The 27,498-nt window shown below is 37.7% G+C and overlaps 1 protein-coding gene across 6 annotated transcripts in view; it reads right to left on the bottom strand.

Annotated features, from left to right (window-relative positions):
• Positions 1 to 27,498, bottom strand: part of FGF12 (fibroblast growth factor 12) — a 596,835-nt gene that overhangs the window by 193,346 nt on the left and 375,991 nt on the right. For 5 of the 6 annotated variants that reach the window (XM_008266666.3, XM_008266665.4, XM_051818906.2 and 2 more), the window contains one exon: positions 9,052 to 9,155. In XM_008266666.3, coding sequence (XP_008264888.1) covers positions 9,052 to 9,155 — 104 coding nt within the window. Of the gene's footprint in view, positions 1 to 3,610; positions 3,672 to 9,051; positions 9,156 to 27,498 lie in introns of all 6 variants that reach the window. The other variant, XM_070072363.1, reaches the window with a different exon arrangement.

The following is a 27,498-nucleotide window of genomic DNA, read 5'->3' as shown; positions in this document are numbered from 1 at the left end:
TCCTATATGATGAAAACATAGCCTTCCCCCAAACCTCCACCTTTAAGCACTGCTGTATTTCATAAAACTTAGATAGTCTTACCAGCTTTTACAAAAGCTTATAAAACTCAGGAAAAAAAAAACATCAGAGGATATGAGATTTGAAGTAAAAATTGATAAAACAGCAAAAATTTTAAAAAATTAAAGTCATAGTCTTTAGTAGGTAAAATTTGTAATGCAATCTGTCTCAACAAATTGTGACACACAACAGTTTTACGGAACTATTGATGAAGATGTTTATGAAACATAAATTTTTAACATTTATAAAAGGTTTCTTTTCTTTTTTTTTTTTTTGAAAAATGATGCCTTACTGAACTTTTATTGACTCTACTTTTTTAGAAATGTTGTCATGTCAGCAACTTCTGGAAAAATATTTGTAGGGTTTTGTACGTTTTCTGTATGTTGGAGATTATTTCAAAATAAAAAGTTGTTATAAAAAGATCACTTTTAAGAAAATAGAATTGGTAGAAAAATTATTTGGACTTCCTTTAAAAAAGTCACAGTATATTTTTATTTTATTGAAAAGGTATAATGCTTGTATCACTAAAAATCATAAAACATTGCTTAAAGAAATTACAGAAAACACAAATAAATGGAAAGACATCATACTCATAGATGGGAAAACATAATACTGTGAAAACGTTGATACAATCCAAAACAATGTATGTATTCAGTGCAATCCCTATCAAATTTCAATGAAATATTTTTTCAGAAATAGGAACAGCAAATTAAAATTCATATCTAAGGACCTAAAATAGCAAAAATACTTTGAGGAAACAGACAAATAAATTAAACTGCAGCCCTCACCGTTCCTAACTGCAAAATATTAAAAAGCTGCAGTAATCGGCCGGCGCCGTGGCTCACTAGGCTAATCCTCCGCCTTGCGGCGCCAGCACACCGGGTTCTAGACCCGGTCGGGGCACCGGATTCTGTCCCGGTTGCCCCTCTTCCAGGCCAGCTCTCTGCTGTGGCCCGGGAGTGCAGTGGAGGATGGCCCAAGTGCTTGGGCCCGGCACCCCATGGGAGACCAGGAGAAGTACCTGGCTCCTGCCATCAGATCAGCGCGGTGCACCGGTTGCAGTGCGCTGGCCGTGGCGGCCATTGGAGGGTGAACCAACCAACAGCAAAAGGAAGACCTTTCTCTCTGTCTCTCTCTCTCACTGTCCACTCTGCATGTCAAAAAAAAAAAAAAAAAAAAAAAAAAAAACTGCAGTAATCAAGTGGTATGGTACCAGGACAAAGATAGATATTTAGATCAAAGGAACAGAACGAAGAACCTAAAACTAATTCTCACATATGTAATTAAGTCATCTAGAACAAAGGTGATAAGATTACTACTTGTCTTTCAACAAATAGTCCTAGGAAAACTTAATATCCACGTATAAGAGAAAGATCAGCACTTATCCTGACTGTCAAGGAACAATTTAATACTTTTTTCCTTTTTAGTATTTTTTTTGTTCTACTTAATAGTATTGGTTGAACTCTGTAATTAACACACAATTATTCTTAGGTGTTTAAATTTAACTGAAAAGTGATCCCTGTTAAATATAAGAGTGAGAATAACAGAGGGAGGAGATGTACAGTACAGCATATGCTCAATCAGACTTGCCCCAAACAGTAGAGTTAGAAACATACCAGGGGATTCCAATTCAATCCCATCAAGGTGGCATGTATCAATGCCATCTCACTAGTCAAAGTGATCAATTTCTGTTCACAATTGATCATAATGATAGGACTAAGAGTCAAAGGGATCACATAAACAAGACTAGTGTCTGCTAATACTAACTGATAGAATTAAAAAGGCGAGAATGATCCTATATGGCTGAAAAGCCCATGAGAGTATTTCAGGCATGGAAAGCCAAGACACTCTGGCAAAAAAAAAAAAAAAAAAAACCCTAAATGAAAGATCTCTGTGAGTGAGATCCCAGTGGAAAGAACAGGTCTTCAAAGAAGGAGGTACCTTTCTCTGAAGGGAGGAGTGAACTTCCACTTTGACTATGGCCTTGTCTAAATAAGATCAAAGTTGGCGAACTCAAAAGGCTTCCATAGCCTTGGTAACTCACGACAAGAGCCTTGGGTGATTACTGATGTCATAAGTAAGAGTGTCAATTGTTAAATCAACAAGAGGAGTCACTGTGCACTTACTCCCCATGTAGGATCTCTGTCCTTAATGTGTTGTACTATGTGAATTAACGGTATAACTAGTACTCAAACAGTACTTTACACTTTGTGTTTCTGTGTGGGTGCAAACTGTTGAAATCTTTGTTTAGTATACATTAAATTGATCTTCTATATATAAAGATAATTGAAAATGAATATTGATCTGAATGGGATGGGAGAGGGAGTCGGAGATTGGATGGTTGCAAGTGGGAGGGAAGTTATTGGGGGAAAAAGACACTGTAATCCAAAAACAGTACTTTGGAAATTTATATTTATTAAATAAAAGTCAAAAAAAGAAAAGAGAGTGAATTGGAACTTTACCTTATATAATACACAAAAATTAATTCACAATTGACTAAACACATAAACATAATTCCAGAAGTTAAGAAACTCCTAGATGAAAACATAGGAGAATAGCTTCAAGACACTGAATTTAGCATTGATTTCCTGGGTATTATATCAAAAGCACAGGCAATAAAAGCAAATAGAAAAATAGGATTGCTTCAAACTTAAAAAACTACACAGAAAAGGATACAATTAATCTATAAAATAAGCAATCTACAGAAGAGAAAATATTTGCAAATCATATATCTGGTAAAGAGTTAATATTCAGAATATGCAAAGAACTCATACTACTCAATAACAACAATCAAATAACTCAATCAAAGTAACTGAATAGATATATTTTCAAGAAGACATGCAAATTAATAACAGGTATATAAATTATAATCATATAATTATAAGGAAAATGCAAATTAAAGCCATGATGGGACATCATTTCACACCTGTTAGGTTGTCCATTTTCAGTCCCAAATGTTTTTGTGCCAGTACCAGGCTATTTTGATTATAACTGCCCTGTAGTATGTCTTGAAATCAGGTATTATGCTTCCAGCTTTGTTTCTATTATATAAGGGGATGGCCATATTAAAAAAAAAAGTAAAGAAAATAACAAATCTTGACAAAGATTTAGAGAAAGTAGAAGCTTTGTACACTGTTCACTGGAATGCAAAATGGCATCACCACTGTGGAAAATAATATGGCACTTTCTCAAAAAATTAAAAATATTTTTACAGTATGATCCAGCAAACCCACTTCAGAGTATAGAGCTAAAATAACTGAAAATGAGTTCTCAAAGGGATATTAATACACACCTACTCATTACAGCATTTGTCACATAGCCAAGATGTGGAAATAACCTAAATCTCAATTGCCAAATGAATAAATTGTGGTATATATGTAGAGTGGAATTTTATTAATAAACTATGATATATAATACACTAGGGACATATTAAGCTTCAGAAAAGAATAACGTCCTGCTACATGTTAAAACATGGATGAACACTGAAGATATTCTGTTACATGAAATAAGCCTGTCACAAAATCAAAAAAAATTCTACATGATTCCACTCACATGAGGTCTCTAATGCAGTCCAACTCTGAGAAACAAGAAGTGAAATGATGGCTGTCAGGAGCTAGAGGGAGGAGGAAAAGGCGAGTTGTTCAATGGGTACAGAATTTCAGTTTGAAAGATGAAAAATATTCTAGAGATTCGTTGAACAACAATGTACATATGATTAATACTACCATAATGTACACTGAAAATGTTAAGATAACTTTTAAATTGTGTGGTTTTTACCACAGTTAAAAAAGAGACAGAGGAAAGGAATATCATTATGTTTTTAGATTTATATCTATAAATCCCATTGAATCAGTTAAAAACTAATTAAAGATTAAAATTCTTTAAAAAGAGAAAACATGGCACCATAAATTCAGACTACAATATATTCACTCTATCCAATTGATAGCAATGATGGATAACATATAAAAATGTAAAGCCTACAGAACATAACCAGGATTGAAATAAGCTAAGTATCTCTATGAAATAGAAACAGAAAAAATTGAGGAAGTAGAGCTGGAACCATGCCAACTTCAGAGGTCCTCAAGCAGATAGACTGGCCCAAAGCTTCTGTCTCATCAATCAATGAAAATTTGATAGAAATAACAGCCTTTGATTCAAAAAGAAGGACCAGAGCCAGCATCTGGCTGATATCAACCATCTCTAAGCTGGAATAAAAAATGCTGCTATTATATTAGAGCAAGATGTAGTTATAGATAGAGCCTCAGAATGAGAGTAACTGAACCAACACAGACTCTAGCCCCAGACCTCTGCCCTAATCTCACTGATATTCTAGGAGAGGAATCTTGGAATAAGCTTCCTTTAAAAAGTTTATTTATTTTATATTAAAGGCAGAATGACACAGAAGTCATATTTGAATGACAAAACAAGAAACTGGAAATTAAGATACAGAAACAAAATGTATATACAGAAGAGTTCATTTTTTAAGAAGGAAGAAAAAAAAGTATGCCAAATGGCTAACAAGAGAATGTTGATTCACAACTAGACAACACAGTGAGTTTCAGAACACGGAATACAAAAATTCCTTAAACATTTCCACAAAAATTACCTACAACAGAAAGAATAATAAAGTGACAGTAAACTTCTCATAGTGAATAATAGATGTTAGAAGACAATGGAATATTATTTTTCAAATCCTGGTGAAATATTTTTCCACTCGGAATTTTAAAACTATCTGAACTGCAATTCAAGAGTGAAAGAGAAAAGATATTTGCATGGATTCCAAAATGAAATGAATTCACTATTTACACACAAAACAACTAATATTTAATTTAAAAGAAAATACTGGGGATCACCTTTGAGACACACAAAACTATTCAACTATTCACATATAATTTAAAAATTGATAATTTGGGGGGTGTTAAAGTATAGTGGATTAAGCTCCCCCCGACCCCCGCAACACTGGCATCCCATATGGGCCTTAATTCATGCTCTGGCTGCTCCACTTCTGATTCATCTCACTGATAATGGCCTGGAAAGGCAGCAAAGGATGGCCCAGGTACTTGGGTCTCTGCCACCCAAAGTGGAAGATCCAGATGAAGCTCTTAGCTCCTGGGTTCAGCCTGTCCAAGCTGTGGCCATTGTGGCTATCAGGGAATTGAACGAGCAGATGGATGAGATATCTCTATCTCTCTCTCTTTCTATCTCTCTCTCCCTCCCTCCCTCCCTCCTTCCTTCCCTCCTTCCTCTTTCTCCCTCCCTCCTTCCTCTCTCTCCCTCTCTCCTCCCTCTCTCTCCTTCCCTCTTTCACTCTATCTTCCCTCTCCCTCCCTCTCTTCCTGGAACTCTGAATTTCAAATAAATAAATTTATTTAAAAATTAGTGATTTGATCATTACTATAAAATAACTAATTTGCATGGTTTATTTGATTTTTGTTGATTTTTAAAATTTATTTATTTGAGACAGTGAGACAGAGAGAGACAGAGGGATAGAGAACTTCCCTCCTCTAGTAAAATCCCCATATGTCCACAACAGCCAAGACTGGGCCAGGGTCAAATCTGGGAGCTGGAGGAACTGGTGCCTTGGCTCACTTGGTTAATCCTCTGCCTGGGGCTCCGGCATTCCATATGGGCGCCAGGTTCTAGTCCAGGTTGCTCCTCTTCCAGTCCAGCTCTCTGCTGTGGCCCAGGAGTGCAGTGGAGGATGGCCCAAGTGCTTGGGCCCCTGCACCCGCATGGGAGACCAGGAGAAGCACCTGGCTCCTGGCTTCGGAGCGGCGCAACACTGGCTGTAGCGGCCATTTGGGGAGTGAACCAGCGGAAGGAAGACCTTTCTGTCTCTCTCTCTCACTGTCTATAACTCTACCTGTCAAATAACTAAAAAAAAAAAAAAAAAAAAAAAAAAATCTGGGAGCTGGAAACTCTATCCAAGTCTCCCAGGTGGGTGTCAGAGGTCCAAGCACTTGAATCATCTCTGCTGCTGCCCAGAGTCTGCATTAGCAGGGAACTAAGAGTCAGATGCTTGAGTCAGGATGGAAACAGGCACTATAATATAGAACACAGACATCTTAATCAATGTCTTAACCACAAGGCCAAATGCCTACCTCTGATTTTATTTTAAAATGTAACTAGTCAAATTGGCAAGAAGGCTAGTGGTACTAACTAAGCAAGGAAACATCCTAAGGTCCATGAGCTCTTTGTTAGAAAGATAGAAATACTAAAATGTTTAGTAAACTACATAATGCTGTATGTTTTATAAAAGTAAGAATAAGCACTTTCAGAACTACAACCAAACCTTAAAAATGAGCAGAAGAGTATTTAAAAAGAATAGATAGAAATTTCAGTATTTCAACAGAAATTTTAAAGAGAAGCAAATGTAGATTTCTAAAAAAATACAAGCTTTAATAGTAAAAACAAATCCCAATATACCAATCTCATAAGATATTTTTGTATTACAGCTTCCTATATAATAAACAGATTTTTCAGAATGGATCTTAAAACTAAGGCTCTGTGCCACCTAACAGTCACTCCACCTTTATCACTCTTTCCTCGTATCTCCTGGTACATCAGAGGAAATCAGAAAGAACAGGAAAAACACCAGATAACTAATCCTGTGGGTAAATTCCTCTTAGACTCTAAGTTACCTTCTTTAGGACCTCTGTAGCTTGCACCAGTAACTACCCTTCCTACCATAGACCCCAGGATGGCCCTCATTGCTGCCAACTACACAGTTTTACATGAAACAGAGAATTGCTTTGCAATTGACTTCATTGCCTTATTATATACCAAAAACAGCTCAGGAAATCAGAGGGTAGCAGCAGGTTTTTAGCTCACCACAAGAGCCGGCTTTTTTCTCCTGCCGGGGCACAGTACCAAGATAAGCAGCAGTATAAGGTGTGATGAGGTCTTCCACACCCAGTTCTCTTTCAGGGCTTCCTACCCTACTATTGGCCCCATTGAGTCTTATAACAAAAATTTTCAGGCCTACACTTCTTTTTCAAACTTAGAAAGCAGCATTTATTTCCATTGGCCCTATCCAGAAACAGGGTAATTCTGAAAGCAGGAATCCTGATGACCTGTGCCAGTCATGCCACACTTATAATTAAAGGAAAACTGTTCCTTATGTCTTCACAATAGCATAAGCAGGGGAAGATATGCTGATTCTCATATTGAGGCAAGATTGACCTGAGTGTGGAGAAGAACCTAAAATTTAGGTCCCAAAATAAATGCCTCCACAAGTGATTACTGGATTTCCAAGAGTGTTACCTCCATTAAGAAGGAGCTCCCACAATAAAATTAGCTGGAAAAGAGTTTCTTAAAACCCTTCCTGTGGGCTCCAGCCTCTTGTGTCTTAACCCCAGTCCTTGGCAAGAAGAACAGAAAGTGATCCTTTCTAAAAGCTGCAGAAGAAATGCTTTCCTCCCTCCTTCTTCCCCCACCCCCTACACACACACATACGCACGCACACACATACACGCACGCACACACTCTCTCTCTCATCTACTGCCAGAAATAATGTTGTCAGACTCTTATCTTCTTGGCCCATTGAAAAACAACTCTAATTCATGACATGAACTCTATAGTTGGTGGAATTACAACTTGAATTATGAACCTTTAAGTAAATGTCATATAGTCTACCTTTTAGCTGTTTGTATGATCACCTAGTCAATCCTGAAATAATATCCAAAAATCATCTCTACAATTTACTTTGTATTGCATTCAAAATGTTTTTGAAAAGTCTAACCATCTAGAACATGTTCTTCCCTTTTTGGTATTTTAATTGGTATGTGTAAAATGGAATTACAATAACAAGACATTAACAACTGTAAGATTTATGATACCTTAAGAATGAAATCTCATTACTTTAACTTAAACTGTACTTTAAGTATTATTTTAATCAGAAACTTTTGAATAAATGTATGTACACATATAGAATATAAATGTACATTCAAATCTGAATTTTTCAGGACTAAAAATAGTAATTTTGAAAATTCTACTATGAATGACAGGTATCTTTATAATAAGCAAGTATAATGCTCCAGACATTTATTTAATTGAATATTGAAATAGGTTAATAAAAACTATTTTACAACTACTTTAGAATCCAGTATTCATATATGAACTTCGTAAATAACCTTGTTATTCACTGAGATCACAAAAATTTAGAGTACAAATCTGTAACCAAGGAGAAAGCATAAATTACATATGTACAACCTCCAGTGCAGCTATGTTATCTCAATGAAGGAGTTATCACTTTGAGAGTGAGACAGGCAACAGGACAGTGTTAATTACTTTAAAAGACGATGATAATAAAGGCACTGATTTGAAAGTGACTCTAGACAGCCTGGTGTCCAATACTCTCATTTTAAATGTCCAGAACTTAAGTCAAAGTGGGGAGGTGATTTGCTCAATAAGATATCTAGATAGTAACTGAAATGAAAATAAAACTTAAATGTTATTGCCTGTTATCCAGAGCTAATTCTATAAATTCACATTGCCTTTGACTCACACAATTACTCCAAGAATCTCATGCATCAGGTACTATACAGATTTAGTTACATGATCACTATCTATGCTGAAAGTTCTTTCCCCCAAAGGAAACCTAGAAGACTTACAAACAAATTGATGAATACACATCCTAAATTGTGCTCTGTGCTTGAAGTTGAAATGACAGGAGAAAGAAAAATTGTCATATACCTTGAATAAAAGACAAAGGAAAGACCCAAAAGATAGTGTACCCTCTAAAGTGCAAGCTAGATGTTGGGAATCAGTATCTCATGGAGAATAACCAGCTGTCTGTCATTCAGCAGGACATGATCTTTAGCATTCTAAAACCATAAAATATTCATGATAACCCCAAAGAAATGAATCAGGAGGTATAAAATGACTTCAATTTCCAACTTTATTTCCCAAAAGAATGGTTATTCCATTATCGCTCAACAATAGTTCATATGCATGCACACATACATGGCGCACACACATCCCAAGGTACTTACTGAGCTGTAGAGATAGCCCTCACCATTCATGGCCACATAGAGGCTGGCCTTCACCCCTTGGATGGCCACCACACGTAGGCCCACAGGAATTAGATTGAAGAGGGCTAGAGAGACAAAAAAGAACATAGAGAGGAAATGATCAACAATCTTTTGAATAAGTTATCTTGTTTTTCACAGCAATTCTTTTGAGAATTTTTTAAAACCTATTAATTGAAATTGGTAAGGAGAGTCCAGGGTCTCTGCTACTCAGACTGAACACAAATTTAAGCCATGTAACTTTAGATGATTTTTTTTCACCAGATATTTCAGATAAAATAATTCTCAACAGTTAAAACACATAGTTGTGACCATGAGTAATAATTACGTACAGCCTTTGAAATATCTGCCAGGGGCTAGCGCTGCTGCACAGCAAGGGAAACCACTGCCAGAGACACCAATTCATGTCCCGGCTGCTCCATTTCTGATCCAGCCCCTACAGATGGTCTGTGAAAATCAGTGGAAAACAGCCCACGTGCTTGGGCCCTGCTACCCATGTGGGAGACCCAGAAGAAGCTCCTGGCTCCTGGCTTCAGCCTTGCCAAGCCTTGGCCATTGCAATCGTCTGGGGGAGTGAATAAACCTATGGAAGACTACTTTCTCTGTCTCTCCCCGCCTGTCTGTGTAATTCTGACTTTCAAATAAACAGATAAATGTTTAATAAAATAAAATCTATCAGAACTTTCAGTTGTCAGTCTTTTACTTATTGCCTGGAATATGGTCTTGAACACAGAAGATGAATTCAAAAATCACTGACTCATAAATAGCAACACTGGGACAGGACTTTGTTTTGATATTTCAGTTTTCTGCATGCAATGAAGATAGACAGATGATATAAGCCATAATGAATATCTTTTATAACCACAGAAAATGCCTTTATGCACAAAACCATTAAAAAGTCATTCAGAGGGTCGGTGTTGTGGCACAGCAGACTAAGCCGCTTCTTGATATGCCCATATCCCGTATCAGAATGCCTGAGTCCTGGCTACACCGCTTCCAAACCAGTTTCATGCTAATGCATACCCTGGGAAGAAGCAGATGATGACTTAAGTTCTTGAGACCCTGCCATCCACATGAGAGACCCAAATTGAGTTTCTGGGTCATGGTTTTGGCCTAGTTCTGCCCCAGTTGTTGCTGACATTTGGGGAGTAAATGAGCAAATGGAAGATTCTCTCTCTCTTTCTCTCTCTCTTTCTCTCTCTCTCTCTTTTGCTCACTGTCTGACTTTCAAGTACATAAATAAACTTTTTTTGCCAAAAGTAACTTGGCGGGGCACTGTGGTGTAATGGGCTAAGCCTCTGCCCGTGAAGCCAGCATCCCAGTTGGGTGCCAGTTCCTGTTCTGGTTGTTCCTCTTCCAATCTAGCCCTCTGTGGCCTGGGAAGAAGTAGAAGATGGCCCAGGTGCTTGGGCCCCCTCACCACAGGTAAGACCCAGAGGAAGCTCCTGTTGCCTCGCTTCAGATTGGCTCAGCTCCAGCCATTGCATCCATTTGGAGAGTGAACCAGCAGATCAAAGACCTTTTTATCTCTCTCCCTCTCTCTGTCTGTAACTCTGTTTCTCAAATAAATAAAATCTTTTTTAAAGTAACTTGGCAAATTTAATTCAACAACCTAAGATAAAGTTAAAAAATGTTTTTATTCCTTAAGTATCTAAATGGTTCCTAATTCAAAATACTCAACAGTCAGGACAGACATTTAGCCTCATTGTTAAGACTCCCACATCCATGACTGAGGGCCTAGGTTTGAGTCCTGGCTCAGCTCCTGATTCCAATTTCTTGCTATTACTCATCCTTGGAAAAAGCAGTAAAGGCTTTAGTACTTGGATCTCTGCCACCCATATAGGGAATCTTAACTGAGTTCCTGGCTCCCAGATTTGACCTAGCCTATTGCCAGCCATCGTGGTTATTTGTGTAATGAACCAGCTTATGTCTGCCTTTGCCTTGCTGCCTCTCAAAAAATTAAATAAATGAATAAAAAACTTAAAAGATAATCAACAAGCTATATGTCCACTTGGAAAATGAATTCATACACCAGACAAAAAGATAAATAAAAAGATAACCTTCTATTTGTTTGACAACACAGTTCTACAAATTATATATCCCAGCACCAGTCCAATTAATTTTGGGATCAAAAAATGAGCATAAGTGGACAACATTCCTTATCTGAAAAAATTTACATCATGTTTGGGAGGAAAGCAACCACATAGTTGAGCTCTATAGCTGGCAACGTGGATAGGATTTAAGTATGTCATGGATGTATGCACTGGAGACCATTTCTGCAACTCACTTTTATATTCTTAGTTAGAAGTTCTTATCTGCCCTTTCCACTACAAAATTTCCATAACGTCCATTCCTCTCAATTTTGAATATAAGATATACACAAAATAACCTAAAAGCTACCATCAATCAGGAATTCCTCTGTTTTTCTGAGGTTCTCTCAACACACACACACACACACACACACACCTTTTATCTGAGCACACACACACATACTATTCGGCTTTAGTCTTAGAATTGTATCAGCAAATCACATTGAAGTTGTTAAAAACTAATTAAAATTAAAATGGAAAATAGAGAGAGTTGTACAAGATCAAGCTACAGACCATATGTTTAGTGCAGCAGGATTCAATTACTAGCTGGTTGAATCTCTTTACTTCTTGGAACTTCTTTCTTCATTTGTCATGAAAGTTGACACTAGATATTTGTAGTTGTTTGAAAGTTAACAGTTGGCTCAATATAGTTCAGAACTAGTTTTAGTTCTTCCTATATTCTGATCATGATCTCTGCGCTGCCAAAACCCTAAGAAATATTTATACAAGAACTTAAAGTGTAGCTTAAGAGAAACCTAGACATACGGAATAATCCGGTAGAGTGTATAATTTACATCTATAATTATATGCTATACACACACACACACACACACACACACACACTGTGTTACACAAGTTCAGGGAAATGTAAGATCTGTGTGACCTGAGGCATTCAGGAAATGCTTCCACAGAAGGTAGGACTTAAGCTGCCACTAAAAGAAAGGGAAGAAATCAAGTAAGCAAGAACGGAAGGACATTTTTAGTGGGGCAGGACATGAGGTGGTTTTGTGGGATGCTCTGTGTGTCTTCTTGAAGATGCCAGCAGACTGAATAACTGATTCAGACTGAGGTGAAATGAAAAAGGACATCATGTAAACAAAGCAAAGACTAATAAGAGAGTCTGTCACTCTAACCCTAGAGATCTGGACTACCAAATGGGAACTAAGGCACACATCATATGAAAACTGGGGCAGCAACATAAATTATAAAAGAGTGAGAGGATGACAGCTGTTTGGCAGCAGGGAAGATGCTGCTTAGGATGCCTGCATCCCATACCAGAATGCATGGGTCCAAGCCAGTTCCACGACAAATCCAGCTTCCCACCAATGCACATCCCAGGAGGCAACAGTGATGGATCAAGTGTGCGAGTCCCTGCTAACCACATGGGAGATCTAGATTGAGTTCTGAAATCCTGGCTTCAGCTTAACCCAGCCCCAGCTATAATGAGCATTTGGGGAGTGAACCAGTAGATGGAAGGTATCAGTCTCTCTGCCTCCGAATTTTAAATAAAATGAAAATAAATAAATGTTTTTAAACAAGTGTGAAAAATATGAAGACAGCATAGTTTCTAAACCCATAACCCAGAAGTATAAGGCTTTGAGCCATTCATTTAACCTTAAGCCCTTAGTTCCTTTTCTGTAAAAGAATATAATAATCCTACCATACAGTCAAGAGAAGAGCTAAACGTCCTATTTGTTATTGAAATGTTCCATACACATAAATGTATCTTTTCTACATAATGATTATTTACCAATAATGTCCTATTTCTCTGTTTATCAAAAAAGGTTACCATGGCAGTAACATAAAAACTGACATATCGAGGGCTAGCACTGTGAGATACTGGGCTAAGCCTCTGCCTGCGGCACCGGCAAACCATGTGGGTGCCAGTTCGAGTCCCAGCTGCTCTTCTTCCGATCCAGCTGTCTGCTATGCCCTGGGAAAGCAGTAGAAGATGGCCCAAGTGCTTGGGCCCCTGCACCTGCATGGGAGACCTGGAAGAATCTCCTGGATCCTGAAAGGCCCAGCTCCGGCCATTGCAGCCATTTGGGGAGTGAAACAACAGATGTAAGACCTTTTGCTCTCTCTCTCCCTCTCTCTAGAATTTCTACATCTCAAATAAATAAAATATTTTTAAAAAACTGACAAATTACCTCAGTCATATATTTTTAGATAATATTCAGCAGTTTGATTAATCTTTTAAAAGATAATATTTTAATTTGTCCATAATTTAACTTTCAAAATATTGATAAATTCATCAAGTTTATCTGATCCTCAATGATAAACACTATGATGCTTGCTTCCTGAAAGCTAACAGACAATTTATCTACATTTCCCTATGTATCCTATAGCTAGATGTAACTCATAAATTCAGAATTGGCCAAGGAGATGTAGGCAAAATAGGCCTTTCTATATCTTTTTTTTTATTTTTATTTTTTTGACAGGCAGAGTTAGACAGTGAGAGAGAGAGAGAGACAGAGAGAGAGTTAGACAGTGAAAGAGAGACAGAGAGAAAGGTCTTCCTTCCGTTGGTTCACTCCCCTAATGTTCGCTACGGCCGACGCTGTGCCCATCCAAAGCCAGGAGCCGGGTGCTTCCTCCCAGTCTCCCATGTGGGTGCAGGGACCCAAGCACTTGGGCCATCCTTCACTGCCCTCCAGGGCCACAGCAGAGAGCTGGCGTGGAAGAGGAGCAACCAGGACTAGTACCTAGCACTAAAACTGGGACTAGAACCCGGGGTGCTGGCGTCCCAGGCAGAGGATTAGCCAAGTGAGTCATGGCACCAGCCCTCTACATCTGAAGAATATTTTTTTCATTAAAGACAACTTACAAGGCATTGCTTCTCATAGTGTCAGTTTCACTTCTACAGGTTTCCTTTTAGGTGCTCAGTTGGTTGTCACAGATCAGGGAGAACATATGATATTTGTCCTTTTGGGACTGGCTTATTTCTCTCAGCATGATGTTTTCCAGATACCTCCATTTTGTTGCAAATGACTGGATTTCATTTATTTTACCACTGTGTAGTATTCCATAGAGTACATATCCCATAATTTATTTATCCAGTCCTCTGTTGATGGGCATTTAGGTTGATTCCATGTCTTAGCTATTGTGAATTGAGCTGCAATAAACATTAAGGTGCACATAGCTCTTTTATTTGCCAATTTAATTTCCCTTGGGTAAATTCTGAGGAGTGGGATGGCTGGGTCATATGGTAGGGCTATATTCAACCTTGGCAGCTTATGACAAGAGCCTTGGGTGATTACTGACGTCATAAATAAGAGTGTCAATTGTTAAATCAACAACAGGAGTCACTGTGCACTTGCTCACAATGTAGGACCTCTGTCCTTAACATGCTGTACTATGAGAATTAACGATTAAACTAATCTTCAAACAGTACTTTATACTTTGTGTGTGTGTGTGGGTGCAAATTGTTGAAATCTATACTCAGTATAGAGTTGATCTTCTGTATAAAAGATAATTAAAAATGAATCTTAATGAAGAACAGGATGGGAGAGGGAGCAGGAGATGGGATGGTTTGTGGGTGGGAGGGTGTCTGGGGGAAAAGAACTGCTATAATCCAAAAGTTTTACTTTTGAAATTATATTTATTAAATAAAAGTTTCCTATTAAAAAAGACAGCTTACAAATAGCCTTTGCTCCTCTCTTCAACCCCCAGAATATGGTGCCTGGATCATGTCAGACTGTGACTACAAGGGCTACTCCCCAGTGAGTGGTGGTGAGTGAGCTGGAAGGAGTTAGGTCCCTGAGAGTTGTGTGAAACAGTGGCAATGGTTCAGCATTCAATTACCCAATCTGACTTTCATGTGAGAAAATAAGTCCTTGTAGTTTTAGTCTGTGCAATGCAGAGCCAGCCTTAATCCTACCTGATAGAGATTGCTAATGAAAGCGGAACTAAATCACAAGGCATCAACTAGATACAAGGAGCTTATATATTGTAAATAAAAGCAGCTACTAGAAAATCAAGTTCAATGACAATTCTTTAAGAATAATGAAATCCAAAACTCTTTGGATAATGTCTTTCTAAAGACTTATTAGAACAAATGCTACAAATATTGGTTCATGTAGCAAAACAAAACAAAAAAAATACAACTACAACATAAAGCTTTTCTTATGTAAAGAATGTGAGAAAATGGCAAAAGGTAGGCAGGATAACAACAAGAAACCTGTGTGAAAGTTGTGTATGAACTACAAGGTGATAATGCCTTTCACCTGGAATGTTTTGGAAACCTTAATAAATTCATTTTAAAAATTAGTAAAAATTTTGATGCTAAAAATGAAATACTATTGTTTTGAAGTGATCCTCATTTGTCTCCTAAAATCCTAAAAAGTAGCAAATGACTTATTGTCACCTTCCATTTATCTCAATTTTACAAACTTTGGCTCTAGTTCACAGGAACCCTTCACCACTCAGATAGAGTGCCTCTTGAATCTCTGGTTTTTCTCTTCAATCACAAAGTCGCTGTCCCCAAATCTGTATATTAAGTGCATGAAGTTGTATCCCTTAAACAAAATAAATTTTAAAAAAAGACTATTTTAAAAGAGCTTAAAAAAAGTCACTGACCCATCTGGGCTATTTGACTTTATTCCACTCTTTAGCTCATTTCCCTGCTTCCAACTTCTAGTAATTCCTCCCTATACACAATATCCTTTTCAACAGGTTTCCAACTTATATTGCCAATTCATCACCTGTCATGCATTGCATACATGGTGACCAGCTACATAAAGCTTTTTGCCATTTCACAAGTCCTCATCAATCTTGTAACTTTCTTCTTTGTCTTTTTGGAAAGACTGTATTCTACTTCTAAGTGTGGCCAACTCTTTCTACCCTTTAAGGCCTACTTTATTTAACTCCCCAATGAATCTTTCCCAAAGGCATCAGTGATAGTAGTTCTATTACGCACCTATCACCATAGGCCCACTTCCTAGTGAATGCACCAAAAAGAGTTGTCACAAAAAGTAAATTGTTCGCCTCAAATAAGGAAGTCATAGTAAATAATTTCCAAAGCCTTGTCTCCTTGAATAGGAGAAATGGGTATCTTTTATCTTCAGGAAAAATAAATATGTAAGAGGGGACATTTTTGTCATCACATATAGGGGTGGTACAAGTACATGAAAGCACAGTTCACAAACATACTCCAAATAATGATGTGTGCTATGGTATTAAAGTTTAAGCTACTCCTGGGGTAGAGATATTAATATTAAAATGAAGCACAGAGTGACCTTTAGATACTTTCTGAACCCAACTGTGCAGGCATTGACTGCTCTTGCAGTAGGATCTGGACTGGTACATGGTGGTTTAAGATTATATCTCATCCTGGATTGTGACTAAAAACCTGACAGACAACTTCAGAGAACATCAGGAGATTTTAGGTTCTTCAAGTAAGTCACAATAAAACTTTTGAGCTGCTCAGAACATTAGCTAGTGACAGTTCCCTTTCCCAAAACTGCTTATTTTATGTGCATATCTATATAATAGCATCAGAGTTACTGGTCCTCTTACCTGTCTCCATCTCTCCCTTGAGTGGAGTCACTGAAATGTCTAGCCTAGTTATATGTACATAGCATATACTCAGTAAAATTTATTGATTATAAGGGTCAGGAAAGAACACAGTGTTTCCAAAAAGTTAGGTTTCCTTATTGGGATAGAAATTGTTGCTTTCTTAATAAAAGCGAAATTACATCTTAAAGCATTTTACCTGATAACCAAGGTTAAATATAGCCAAAACGCACATTTCTATTACCTAACACTATTCACTCTAATATATTTATTTACTGTTTCTAGTAATTTTATCTTTCTCTTCCTACATTCTAAACTTTATGCTTTTAAGTACTTTGCTCCCTCTGCTAGGAATGTCACTCTGCCCTGTCTTCACACTGAAATCTCTGCCATGCTCGGACTGGCACACCAGATGTCAACTGTTTCCTCTTGCTGTGCAGCTGCCCTGGTTCTGGCTTGTGGGCTCGTCCTGTTAAGCCCACACTGTTGGGATGGTGAGGCAATTGTGTTCTTTGACAAGAAGCACCGGAGACAATTTTTGGTGAACATGCCTGTTTATTAACAATCAGGCACAAGTTTTTATGGGGCAGGCAAAGGAGAGTAGCTAGTTCAGGTGGCAACATTAATTCTATAGGAATATAAGCTGATATTGGCAACACTGTGCTTCTCCAATCATGTAGCCCAGGTAGCCTCCCAGATGGTTTTATGGGTCTGGAACATACCCAAGAGCTGTTTACCCAGCTGACAAAAGGCCCTTCAACAGGAAGTGGGGGGTGGGGGAAATGTGTGCCTGGGGCCAATGCCCCCTGGCAGCAGTCAGGTCATGTGTGGCTCTCAGTGTGCCTGAGCACCCACCCCCCATGATCTTTCCCTGGAGGCATGGTGTGCCATGCCCTCTTAACCTCCTGCATGGTCTAGGCAGACAGTCTCCCCGGCCAGGCACAGAATCATCCACACTGGATGTCAACTGTATTGATCACAATATATACTATCCATCCTTTAGAAATGTTCCTTGAGGAAGAAACCACATTTATCAATCCTTCAAAACAAGGATCATTTCTAAACCAAACAAGTATAATAAGGAAAAGATGGAGGAGGGGAGAAAAGAGGAGAGAGAGAGAGGTTGAGTATATGCAGGATAGTATATATTCTGTTTATATTCAACATTCCATTAAATATTTGTTACATAAAGATGATAATTATATGCCATATAGAAGCAAACAAGCATATGAAAATATGTTCAACATCACTGGTCATCAAAAACTTGTGATCTGTGATCCTAAAATAAAAGTCCTAATTATTTTTAAAACATCAACTTTGATAACTTATGCTAAAGGAAAGACTCTATTGTATTTCTATATTTTCTACAGAAAAAAGTATATTATAACATACTTGAAAAGATATTCAAGGACTATATATCTAAAACAATAGAAATTAAATTTGTAGACTTACAAATTACCCATTAAGTAATTAATTAAAATATTTTAATTCCTGGATTTCATATTCTTTATGGAAGTCTTCAACTTCTTACAATAAATCTTCCGTATTAATTTTCTTACTTTGAATACTCACCTTTGTATCTAATTTTCCTATCATTATGTTCTATTTGCTTTGTAAATGGAGTAGTAAAAATAATACAAGCTTTAGGACCTGCAAATCCTCAGTTAGTCTCAGGCTCAAACTTAAATGAAAGAAGAGAGAAAAAAGTGAAAAAAAAAAAAGAAAGAGAAAGAAATAGCTACAGTAATAATATTATTCATTTAAATGGCTACTTTTATGTTTTTGAGGGATCCTGCTAGACATTTTGACATGCAAAAGGCCATTTTATTAAAAACTATCTGGCATCATTTCATGGTGTCCAAAAGAACTAACACAAACTGAATAAATGAAGGGAAGGAAAAGTGCCATCTTAAAGCTTGAGGTAAGACTCTGCAGATGGTTGAAATTTTATGTAGTACCTTGTAAATATCTCTATAATTTCCCTGATACATTTACTCTTCCAATAAATACCTGTTAAGCCATTATCCTATATATTAACTATCCTGTGGCATAATTAATAAATACTTACTATATGCCAAATGTCAGGCATATGCTAAGGAAAGAAAATAAACTCCACAGACTGGTCCTGGGTGACTATACCTATACCGTAAATTTTTGTGAGGCTCCCGCTATTTTTTTTCCCACATGAGTGAAGAGGCCCAAGGAGTTGAGCCATCTTCTGCTGCTTTTCCCAGGCCACTAGCAGGGAGCTGGATCAGAAGTAGAGCAGCTAGGACATGAACCTGTGCCTAGATGGGACCGACTAAGCTACAATGCTAGCCCCTGATCTTCACATTTGCTACCAGGTATATCAACTGCTGAGCGTGTTGTCCAATGGATAGTGCTAAAGAGCCCTAGATGTCAGACACGTGAGGAAAGGGATTGATAGGAATATTATGAAATACACAATTACTGAAATTGAATGAGGTAGTAAATCCAAATTTTGTGGCTTAAGGAGGCCCAATGGTGTATACTTTTTGACATGTCTCAATGTGTCCTCCCACCCAGAGTCTATATTTGGCATTGTGGTTTATTTTCTAAGATTTATTTATTTATTTGAAAATCAGAGTGACAGAGAGAGGGAGAGATAGAGCAAGAGATCTTCCAACTGCTGGTTCACTTCCCAGGTGGCCACAATATCCAGTGCTGAGCTTAGCCGACGCTAGGAGCTTCTCTGCAGGGTCTCCCACATGGGTATCAGAAGCCTAAACACTTGGACCATCTTCTACTGCTTTTTTTAGGCCATTAGCAGGGAGCTGGATCAGAAGTAGAGGAGCCAGGACATGAACTGGCTCCCATATGGGGTGCCAGCATTGAAGTTGCAGCTTTACCCACTACACCACAGTGCTGGCCCCAGGCTCCCACTTTTCTATGAGAAAGTTGGAGGCACTGGAAACTGTTACTATTATTCCTGCTGCCATGCGTATCTTGGTTTTAGAAGCTGTTATTCACTATTTGCTGAATAAGTGAATAATTCAGCAGTGATTTCTTATTAAGCTTTTTTATTCATAGCTTTTCTAGGTCATATTTCCATAATTAAGCATGTTAGAAAATTGAAGATAATATTTGCATCACACAGAATATATTCAATTATATTCTGTATTCAAAACCAGGAAAGAGTCAGCAAACATATATTGTACAAATTTGAGATGATAGAAACAAACATAGGATACCTGGGGCTAATGTGTTTGTGTGGGCAGGTGAGCAGGTTTGTATAGCATAAAACAGGGTTGGAGGGAACAAAGAGGAAAGGAAGAATTTGGAAAATCTGTTACAATCAAGATAATATGCATACTGTACAATGATATTGGATCAGGAAAAAATTACCCTGTAAAAATGTTGCATTGCATTCAACTTAATATCTATCTATTATCCACACTGGATTACTTAAGTGACAAAAGGGTAACAATGACTCCAAAACACGAAGAAAAAAAAAAAAAAAACTATTGTGATTGCCAGTGGCATTACAAAAAAGGAGAAGAAGAGTAAAGGACAAAGGCTCCTTACTAATGTGTCTTTGGAGATGTGGATTCAACGTACAATGTAAATTCAATATTTCCAAGGACAGACTCCTCATTGCTTGTGATGTTCAACAGTTGTGAAAGAGTAAGGTTGTAGTTTGACATTCTTGGTTGATTTTATAAAGTGAATAATGAAAAACATTCACCTTATGGCATGCAAACCCGAGTGCCAGATACTCAGAGAAAATGGAGATATTCACATTCATGATCTGTGTATATGCAATGTCAGATTCCCCCAAAAATTCAATATCATTCCCCACATTTCAAAATTTTCTATGGGAGGCTGGCATTTTTCCTGTTGTTTAAAGACCCAGCTTGGGACATTCACATCCTATAATGGAATGCCTGGGTCTGAGACCTGACTACATTCTCAATTCCAACTTTCAGCTAACATGCACCATGAAAGGCGGCAGATGATGGCTCAAGGGGGTAATATCCATGTGAAAGATCCAGACTGAATTCCAGACTCCCAGCCTCAGTTAAGGGCTTTTGGGAAGTCACCCAGCAGATTAAAGGTATCTATCTCTCTCAAAGTAATAAATAAATAAATATTTGTAAAGCAATCAAAATACTTTGTTAAAGTGCAAATAATATCTTATCATACAAAATCTTAATCTAACATAAGTTGGAACCAGATTGTTTTCTTCTGTAATCCTATGGTTTCTTGCAATTGGTTTCTACTTAGTCATGAAATTAATATTTATTTTTGGTATTTATCATTTATTAAAATTAGTTATTCACCATTCAAATACTCAATAAGAAAATATAATAATTAAATATTCAGCCAAATAGGAGATGGTATAAGCATTAAAATCCTCCAATACAAAAGTGGTTACATAAATCATGGTACAACACAATGTTCACTGAGGCAAATTGATTATTAATTCTCTGCTTCTAACGCCACAGCATTCCATACACAACACTTAGCACATGGTTTTATCATATTTATGAGCTCAAGTGTGTCTCCATGCAAACTATGAGACACTTAATAGCATGAAATATGGTGGGGTTTTTTTTGCTGACATCCAGAACCTATTGCACAGTAGCAACCTAACAATGGTTATAACTGAATTTAACTCACTAAAACAGCATTTCTTACATAAATTAAGGGAAAGATGTGGCTCTACCAATTCTTTAGCTTTTAAGTCAAGCAAAGTACACTGGAATGAGGATTAAACTTCAGTCCAGAAGACACAGCCCTAGCGTCACGAGCCCTAGTTCTAAACTTTAATAGCTTTATGACCTTGGTGGCTTGGAATAAAGTAATCCCTCTGCGCATCTCTTCGCTGTGAATACCTCACTGAGTTGTTATGAAGATTGATTAAAATAATAAAATAAAAACAAATCATGACTAAAATTATAAAAGCATGGTACAAGGCATCTTGTTGGTATTGTTGCCCAACCGTTGGTAGTGCCATGTCTGCAAATCTATAGCTTTCACAATGGAGGAAGTAGCAAGGTGCTCATTATCCCGAATTAAGATTTCTTAAAATGTGTTGAGGAAAAAAGCAATGTATTCAATCTTATCCTACTAAAAATCCAGTAAGTAAATTATGTATTGAAAATAAAGCAATTGTGTATTTAAAATAAGACAATGTGTAACAACGCAAAAATCAACAATCCACATACTTGAAGCAATGTTTACTCAGGTTTGGCTTTTTAGTCACAAGCCCTGCTTTATAAACAATTGGTCAAATAATCCAACAGACTGATTTATTTTCCCCAATGAATTTACTGACTTATGGAACTGATTAGTGGTTTGGGGCTTGGAGACTAAAATTTTTCTTCAACACATTGGCTGTCAGCAAACATTGTAGTTTTCAGCATAGAGAAAATGATCAACACGGTGATCCCTTTCTTCAACAAAAGAAATGTTTGCTTGGCTCTAGCAGAAGTATGCAATTGGTTTTCAATCTGATAATACTGTGTAACTTTTTCTATGATACTTCAGAGATGTTCAGAAACTTGCATAATTAACAAGTCAATTCAATGTGATTCTATTTTTTTCTTTAAGATGAAAAATGAAGCACATCACTATCGATAATGAAAGCAAATGCTCATCATCATTCATCCTCTGCGGCCAATTTGTCTTCCACAGAAGACTTGTCTCACAGCTCACTGGAAGAAATCAGTGAACAGCACAGGTGTCAGTCCATAAGATCAATGGGGCCCAAACATTCCCCCAAAGAAATCACTGTATCGTTTGAAGCTTTTAGATTTGTATCTTCCATAAATCTTCCATCAAACACTATGATACCAAAATTAATACTGTGGCCTATGAAATCTATTCATTAATTCATCACATATACACCTGACCTTTTGCCAGGCATCAGTAATGGGGTGGTATAAAAGAGACATGGTATCTGGTCACCATAGCAGTTAAAGTCTAAAGCACACACACCAAAAACACCACCTGTGTACCATGCATGCATCTTTAAAGATCAGGGAACCAAAGTTCAAAGGGATGGCTTTCCTGGTGTCATAAAGTCTGCTGGTAGAAGAGCTAAGATGTGAACCCTAGGTTTCTGGCGATTTTAAGTCTATAAAATATAACCACTCTTAAGAAACAAAAGGAAAACTGTAATAATAAACCAATCTAAGTAATTGTGGAGAAAGTGAAAAGAGTTCAATTATGATAAAGATTCTGATAGCTTTAAATGGAATTTTTCAGTTAAATAGAAGCATCCCACTCAGAAGGTACAAAAAATTCTTAAGTTTTTCTTAGCTAAAGTTATACATACACAGGCAATACAAGCAAACTTACTTGAATTGGTTCACATATACTCAACCAGAATTCTCCACTTCATTATCATCAATATCCCAAACAAGAATATATACCTGTCACATCCCAAAATATTAAGTGAATTACAGAAATCAATATAATAAGGTATAATTTTTATTTTAAAGATTTTATTTATTTATTTGACAGGTATAGAGGCATAGAGAGAGAAACAGAGAAAAAGGTCTTCCTTCTATTGGTTTACTCCCCAAATGGCCGCAATGGCTAGAGCTGCGCCGATCCGAAGCCAGGAGCTAGGAGCTTCCTCCTGGTCCCCCATGTGGGTGCAGGGTCTCAGGGACCTGGGCCATCCTCCACTGCCATCCCAGGCCATAGCAGAGAGCTGGACGGGAAGAGGAGCAGCCAGGACTGGAACCAGCGCCCATATGGGATGCCGGCACCACAGGCAAAGGATTAACCTACTGTGTCACCGCGCCTGCCCCGTGGTATGATTTTTTGAGAATCATTTTATAAAATGATTAAAGGATTTAAAAACCAAGATGATGATTTGTTCTTACCATTCTCTACCATAACTTCTCTCCCTCAACTTGACTTTATCATCATATTGAGTTAGAAAATGTTTCCAAACCCCTGCATTTCACCCATCAGTAAATTGCAATTGCTCAGTAACTTCCATAGGCTCCCCACATAGTATAACATAAAGTTTAAACTCCACTAAATGCAGTCAAAACACTCCGAACTATGCCCCTATGTTACCTCCACACAATCTCTTTGCTTCATCCAAATAAGCTGACTCATTTTTCCCCAACATGGCAGGAGCTCTCTCTCCATAATGTCCTTGTGCCTTCTTATCTGAAATGCAATTCTTCTAATCTCAGCTTATGCATTTTGTTCCTGTTCTCCAAGATTCAATATAAAACTAACCTTTATTAAGCACCATAGCTTTGAGGATCTCTCTGATCTATGAAATCTGATGATTCTTCTGAGCACTTAGTACTACCAATGACAATTTGCATTAAGCTTGGTTTTCCATAAAATTCCAATCTCCTCTACTTCTCTGGGAACAATCAGAAGATAGGAATTATGTAAGAATCATTTTTATAACCAAAATGCATGAGACAGGCATAGGTGAAAACCCAATCATTTTGTTTTAAATCCCTAAAATAGTGCTTTAAGAAGAGATTGAAAGCTAAGCAACAATTAAACTTGTGAGAATTAATGATGTCTGCCATGGATGCAGGAGGGGACACTTGTATCACTGATTGCATCTCCATCTTGAGGGCACCTTTCAGGAAACATTCCTTCAAAGAACAGTAATGATTTGCATTGTAATTTAAAATAAATATCTTATTGTATAACTTTGTCTCAAAGTTTTAAAAATGCAAATTTGGAATAAAAACTTTACAAATAATTGCTATAAAACTCCAGAGAAAAGTTAGTTCACTGGTTCCCAACTTTGCTGCACATTATAATCTTATGTGGAGTTTTTAAAAATTTCTGATACTCAAGCCACAAACCAACCAATTAAATAAAAAAAAAATGGGGGGATTGAAGATCAGTACTGTATTTAACTCCTCAGATGATTCCAGTGTGCAGCATCATTGAAAAGCAATTTCATATTCAATAGCTTGTAGTAAGTTTAACAAGCTCCCAGTAGTACAGTTATTTCCCAAAACTTCCCAACGCTTACTGCTCTAAATGTGGGTAGCATCAACATTACCTGGAGCTTTTTGGAAAGGCAGTATCTCAGGCTCCATCCAAGAATTACTGAATCAAAATCTGCATTTAAACAAGATCCTTGGGTGATTATTATGGACTTGAGCTTTGAAAAGTGCCATTCTAGGAGAACAGTTCTGAGTCTGGACTTCTGAACAGATTTTCCTGCCACCTTCATAACTACTGGATCTGAAATTCTGGAGTTTGAGGCCCAACAATCCGTAGTCTAACAAAAAATTCTGGTTATAAGGTATGTTAAAATAGAAAGGGCAATATTGTAGGGAAAATATCACTGTTTTTATAGTAGACTGCACTTGAGGGTCATCTAGGTTATGTTAAAAGAATACTGATGCCTAGATCCAGTCCTCAGAGATTGTGATTTTTTTGTTCTGGGGTAAGACCTGAGTGTAGATATTAAGTGACTCAGGTGGTTTTACTGTGCAAAATTAGGGTGGGTCATTGTTCTAGAGAACTTGGATATATGACAGGAGATGGGCTGTCATCTTTTGCATTTTGGTAGGACTTTCCTGGTTCATCAGCCATGCCAAGGATAGAAAAGAGACCATTTGCAGCTGTGTACACTCCAGTCCCTGCAGGGGAAAGCCTCAAGTGCAGGCTGTGCAATAATGTGTAAGTTAGACTTTGATCATTTTTTCCAAAGATGAAAAGACTAGGTCTAGGGTCCAAAAAGAGTACTGATACTGCAGACATGGTTCGAAAAAGACTACCACACTATTCACCCATGTTCTATGAAAATTCTCCATTTTCCCCAAAAATACTCTGGATCACACCTCAGCCAGTACAAATATCTCCTGACTTCTCAGAGGACCTCCTTCCATGATGAGGGTAAATTTGATGTCATCAACTTCAAACTCTCACCTATAATTCCCAGCTGGCAGATGAGAATCTACGCTTTCAAAACAGCAATTAATTGCCTAAGTTTATGCAGTTGGTTAGTAGAGAAATACCCATTAACACCACCAACTGTGCTAATAAAAAATGATGTCTTCTGATACTACCTAAGTAAGAGGGAGAAGGAGAAGCTCTCTTTAGGATTTTTTTAAATTCAGTTTTAATATCATGGAATGGGCTTAATAATGCTGCACTGACATGTGTTACATGATGTGTTCTGCATTCTGTTTTAATTTCAGAGAAAGCAGATGTTCCAAGTGCAACCTCACTAGATTTTGGCTGGATGTCTATTCAATTCAAACATTCTATCTAGCCTGCTGAATAATGCATGAACACACACACACACATAAACACACATACACACATACCCTACACATCTCATACTGCCAAGTGAAAGACAAAGTGAGCAACCAGAATATTCCAGATCTTTAAAATTATTATGTAATGGTCTACTATTTCCCAAAAAAAGTTTAGTTCACAGTTTAAAAACATCAAGCATATTGAAGGAAAACCCTCTCATGTTAAGCCTTTCTAAAGTAAAACACCATAGCACTGTGTAAGTTTTTCTCTTCTTAATATATCTTTTTTTATTTTTTGGACAGGCAGAGTTAGACAGTGAGAGAGAGAGAGAGACAGAGAGAAAGGTCTTCCTTCTGTTGGCTCACCCCCCAAGTGGCCGCTAAGGCCGGTGCATTGCGGCTGATCCAAAGCCAGTAGCCAGGTGCTTCCTCCTGGTCTCCCATGGGGGTTCAGGGCCCAAGGACCCGGGCCATCCTCCACTGCACTCCGGGGCCACAGCAGAGAGCTGGACTGGAAAAGGAGCAACTGGGACAGAACCGGCGCCCCAACTGGGACTAGCACCCAGGGTGCCGGCAACGCAGGCAGAGGATTAGCCTAGTGAGCTGCGGCACTGGCCTCTACTTAATATATCTTAAAAGACTGTCAGAAGAATGCAAAAGTATAACTGAACTGGGATGTTTATAATGCACTGAAATATTAATCAGGAAAGAAAAATTGGGGAATTGTTATAACCTGAGTAAAGTTACTCATTCTGGAGCTAAACTTACTGAATTCAAACTGGATCTATCATTTCTTTCTTTTTTTTTTTAAATTTATTTAATGAATATAAATTACCAAAGTACAGTTTATGCGTTACAATGGCTCCCCCCCATAACTTCCCTCCCACCCGCAACCCTCCCATCTCCTGCTCCCTCTCCCATTCCATTCAGATCAATATTCATTTTCAATTCTCTTTATATATAGATGATCAGTTTAGCATATATTAAGTAAAGATTTCAACACCACATAGAAACACAAAGTGAAAAATACTGTTTGAGTACTAGTTATACCATTACTTCACACTGAACAACACACTAAGGACAGATCCCACATGAGAAGTAAGTACACAGTGACTCCTGTTGTTGACTTAACAAATTGACACTCTTGTTTATGGCAACAGTAATCACCCTAGGCTCATGTCATGAGTCGCCAAGGCTATGGAAACCTTTTGAGTTCACCGACTCTGATCATATTTAGACAAGGTCGTAGTCAAAGTGGAAGTTCTCTCCTCCCTTCCTCCCTTCAGAGAAAGGTACCTCCTTCTTTGATGACCTGTTCTTTCCACTGGGATCTCACTCGCGGAGATCTTTCATTTAGGTTTTTTTTTTTTTTTTTTTTTTGCCAGAGTGTCTTGGCTTTCCATGCCTGAAATACTCTCATGGGCTTTTCAGCCAGATCCGAATGCCTTAAGGGCTGATTCTGAGGCCAGAGTGCCGCCATTGTATGAGTCTGCTGTGTATCTCACTTCCCATGTTGGATCATTCTTTCCCTTTTTGATTCTATCAGTTAGTATTTGCAGACACTAGTCTTGTTTATGTGC

This window comes from Oryctolagus cuniculus, chromosome 4, assembly GCF_964237555.1.
Source record: "Oryctolagus cuniculus chromosome 4, mOryCun1.1, whole genome shotgun sequence".
Classification (NCBI taxonomy): Eukaryota; Metazoa; Chordata; class Mammalia; order Lagomorpha; family Leporidae; genus Oryctolagus; species Oryctolagus cuniculus.
This window is presented reverse-complemented; position numbering and strand designations above follow the sequence as displayed.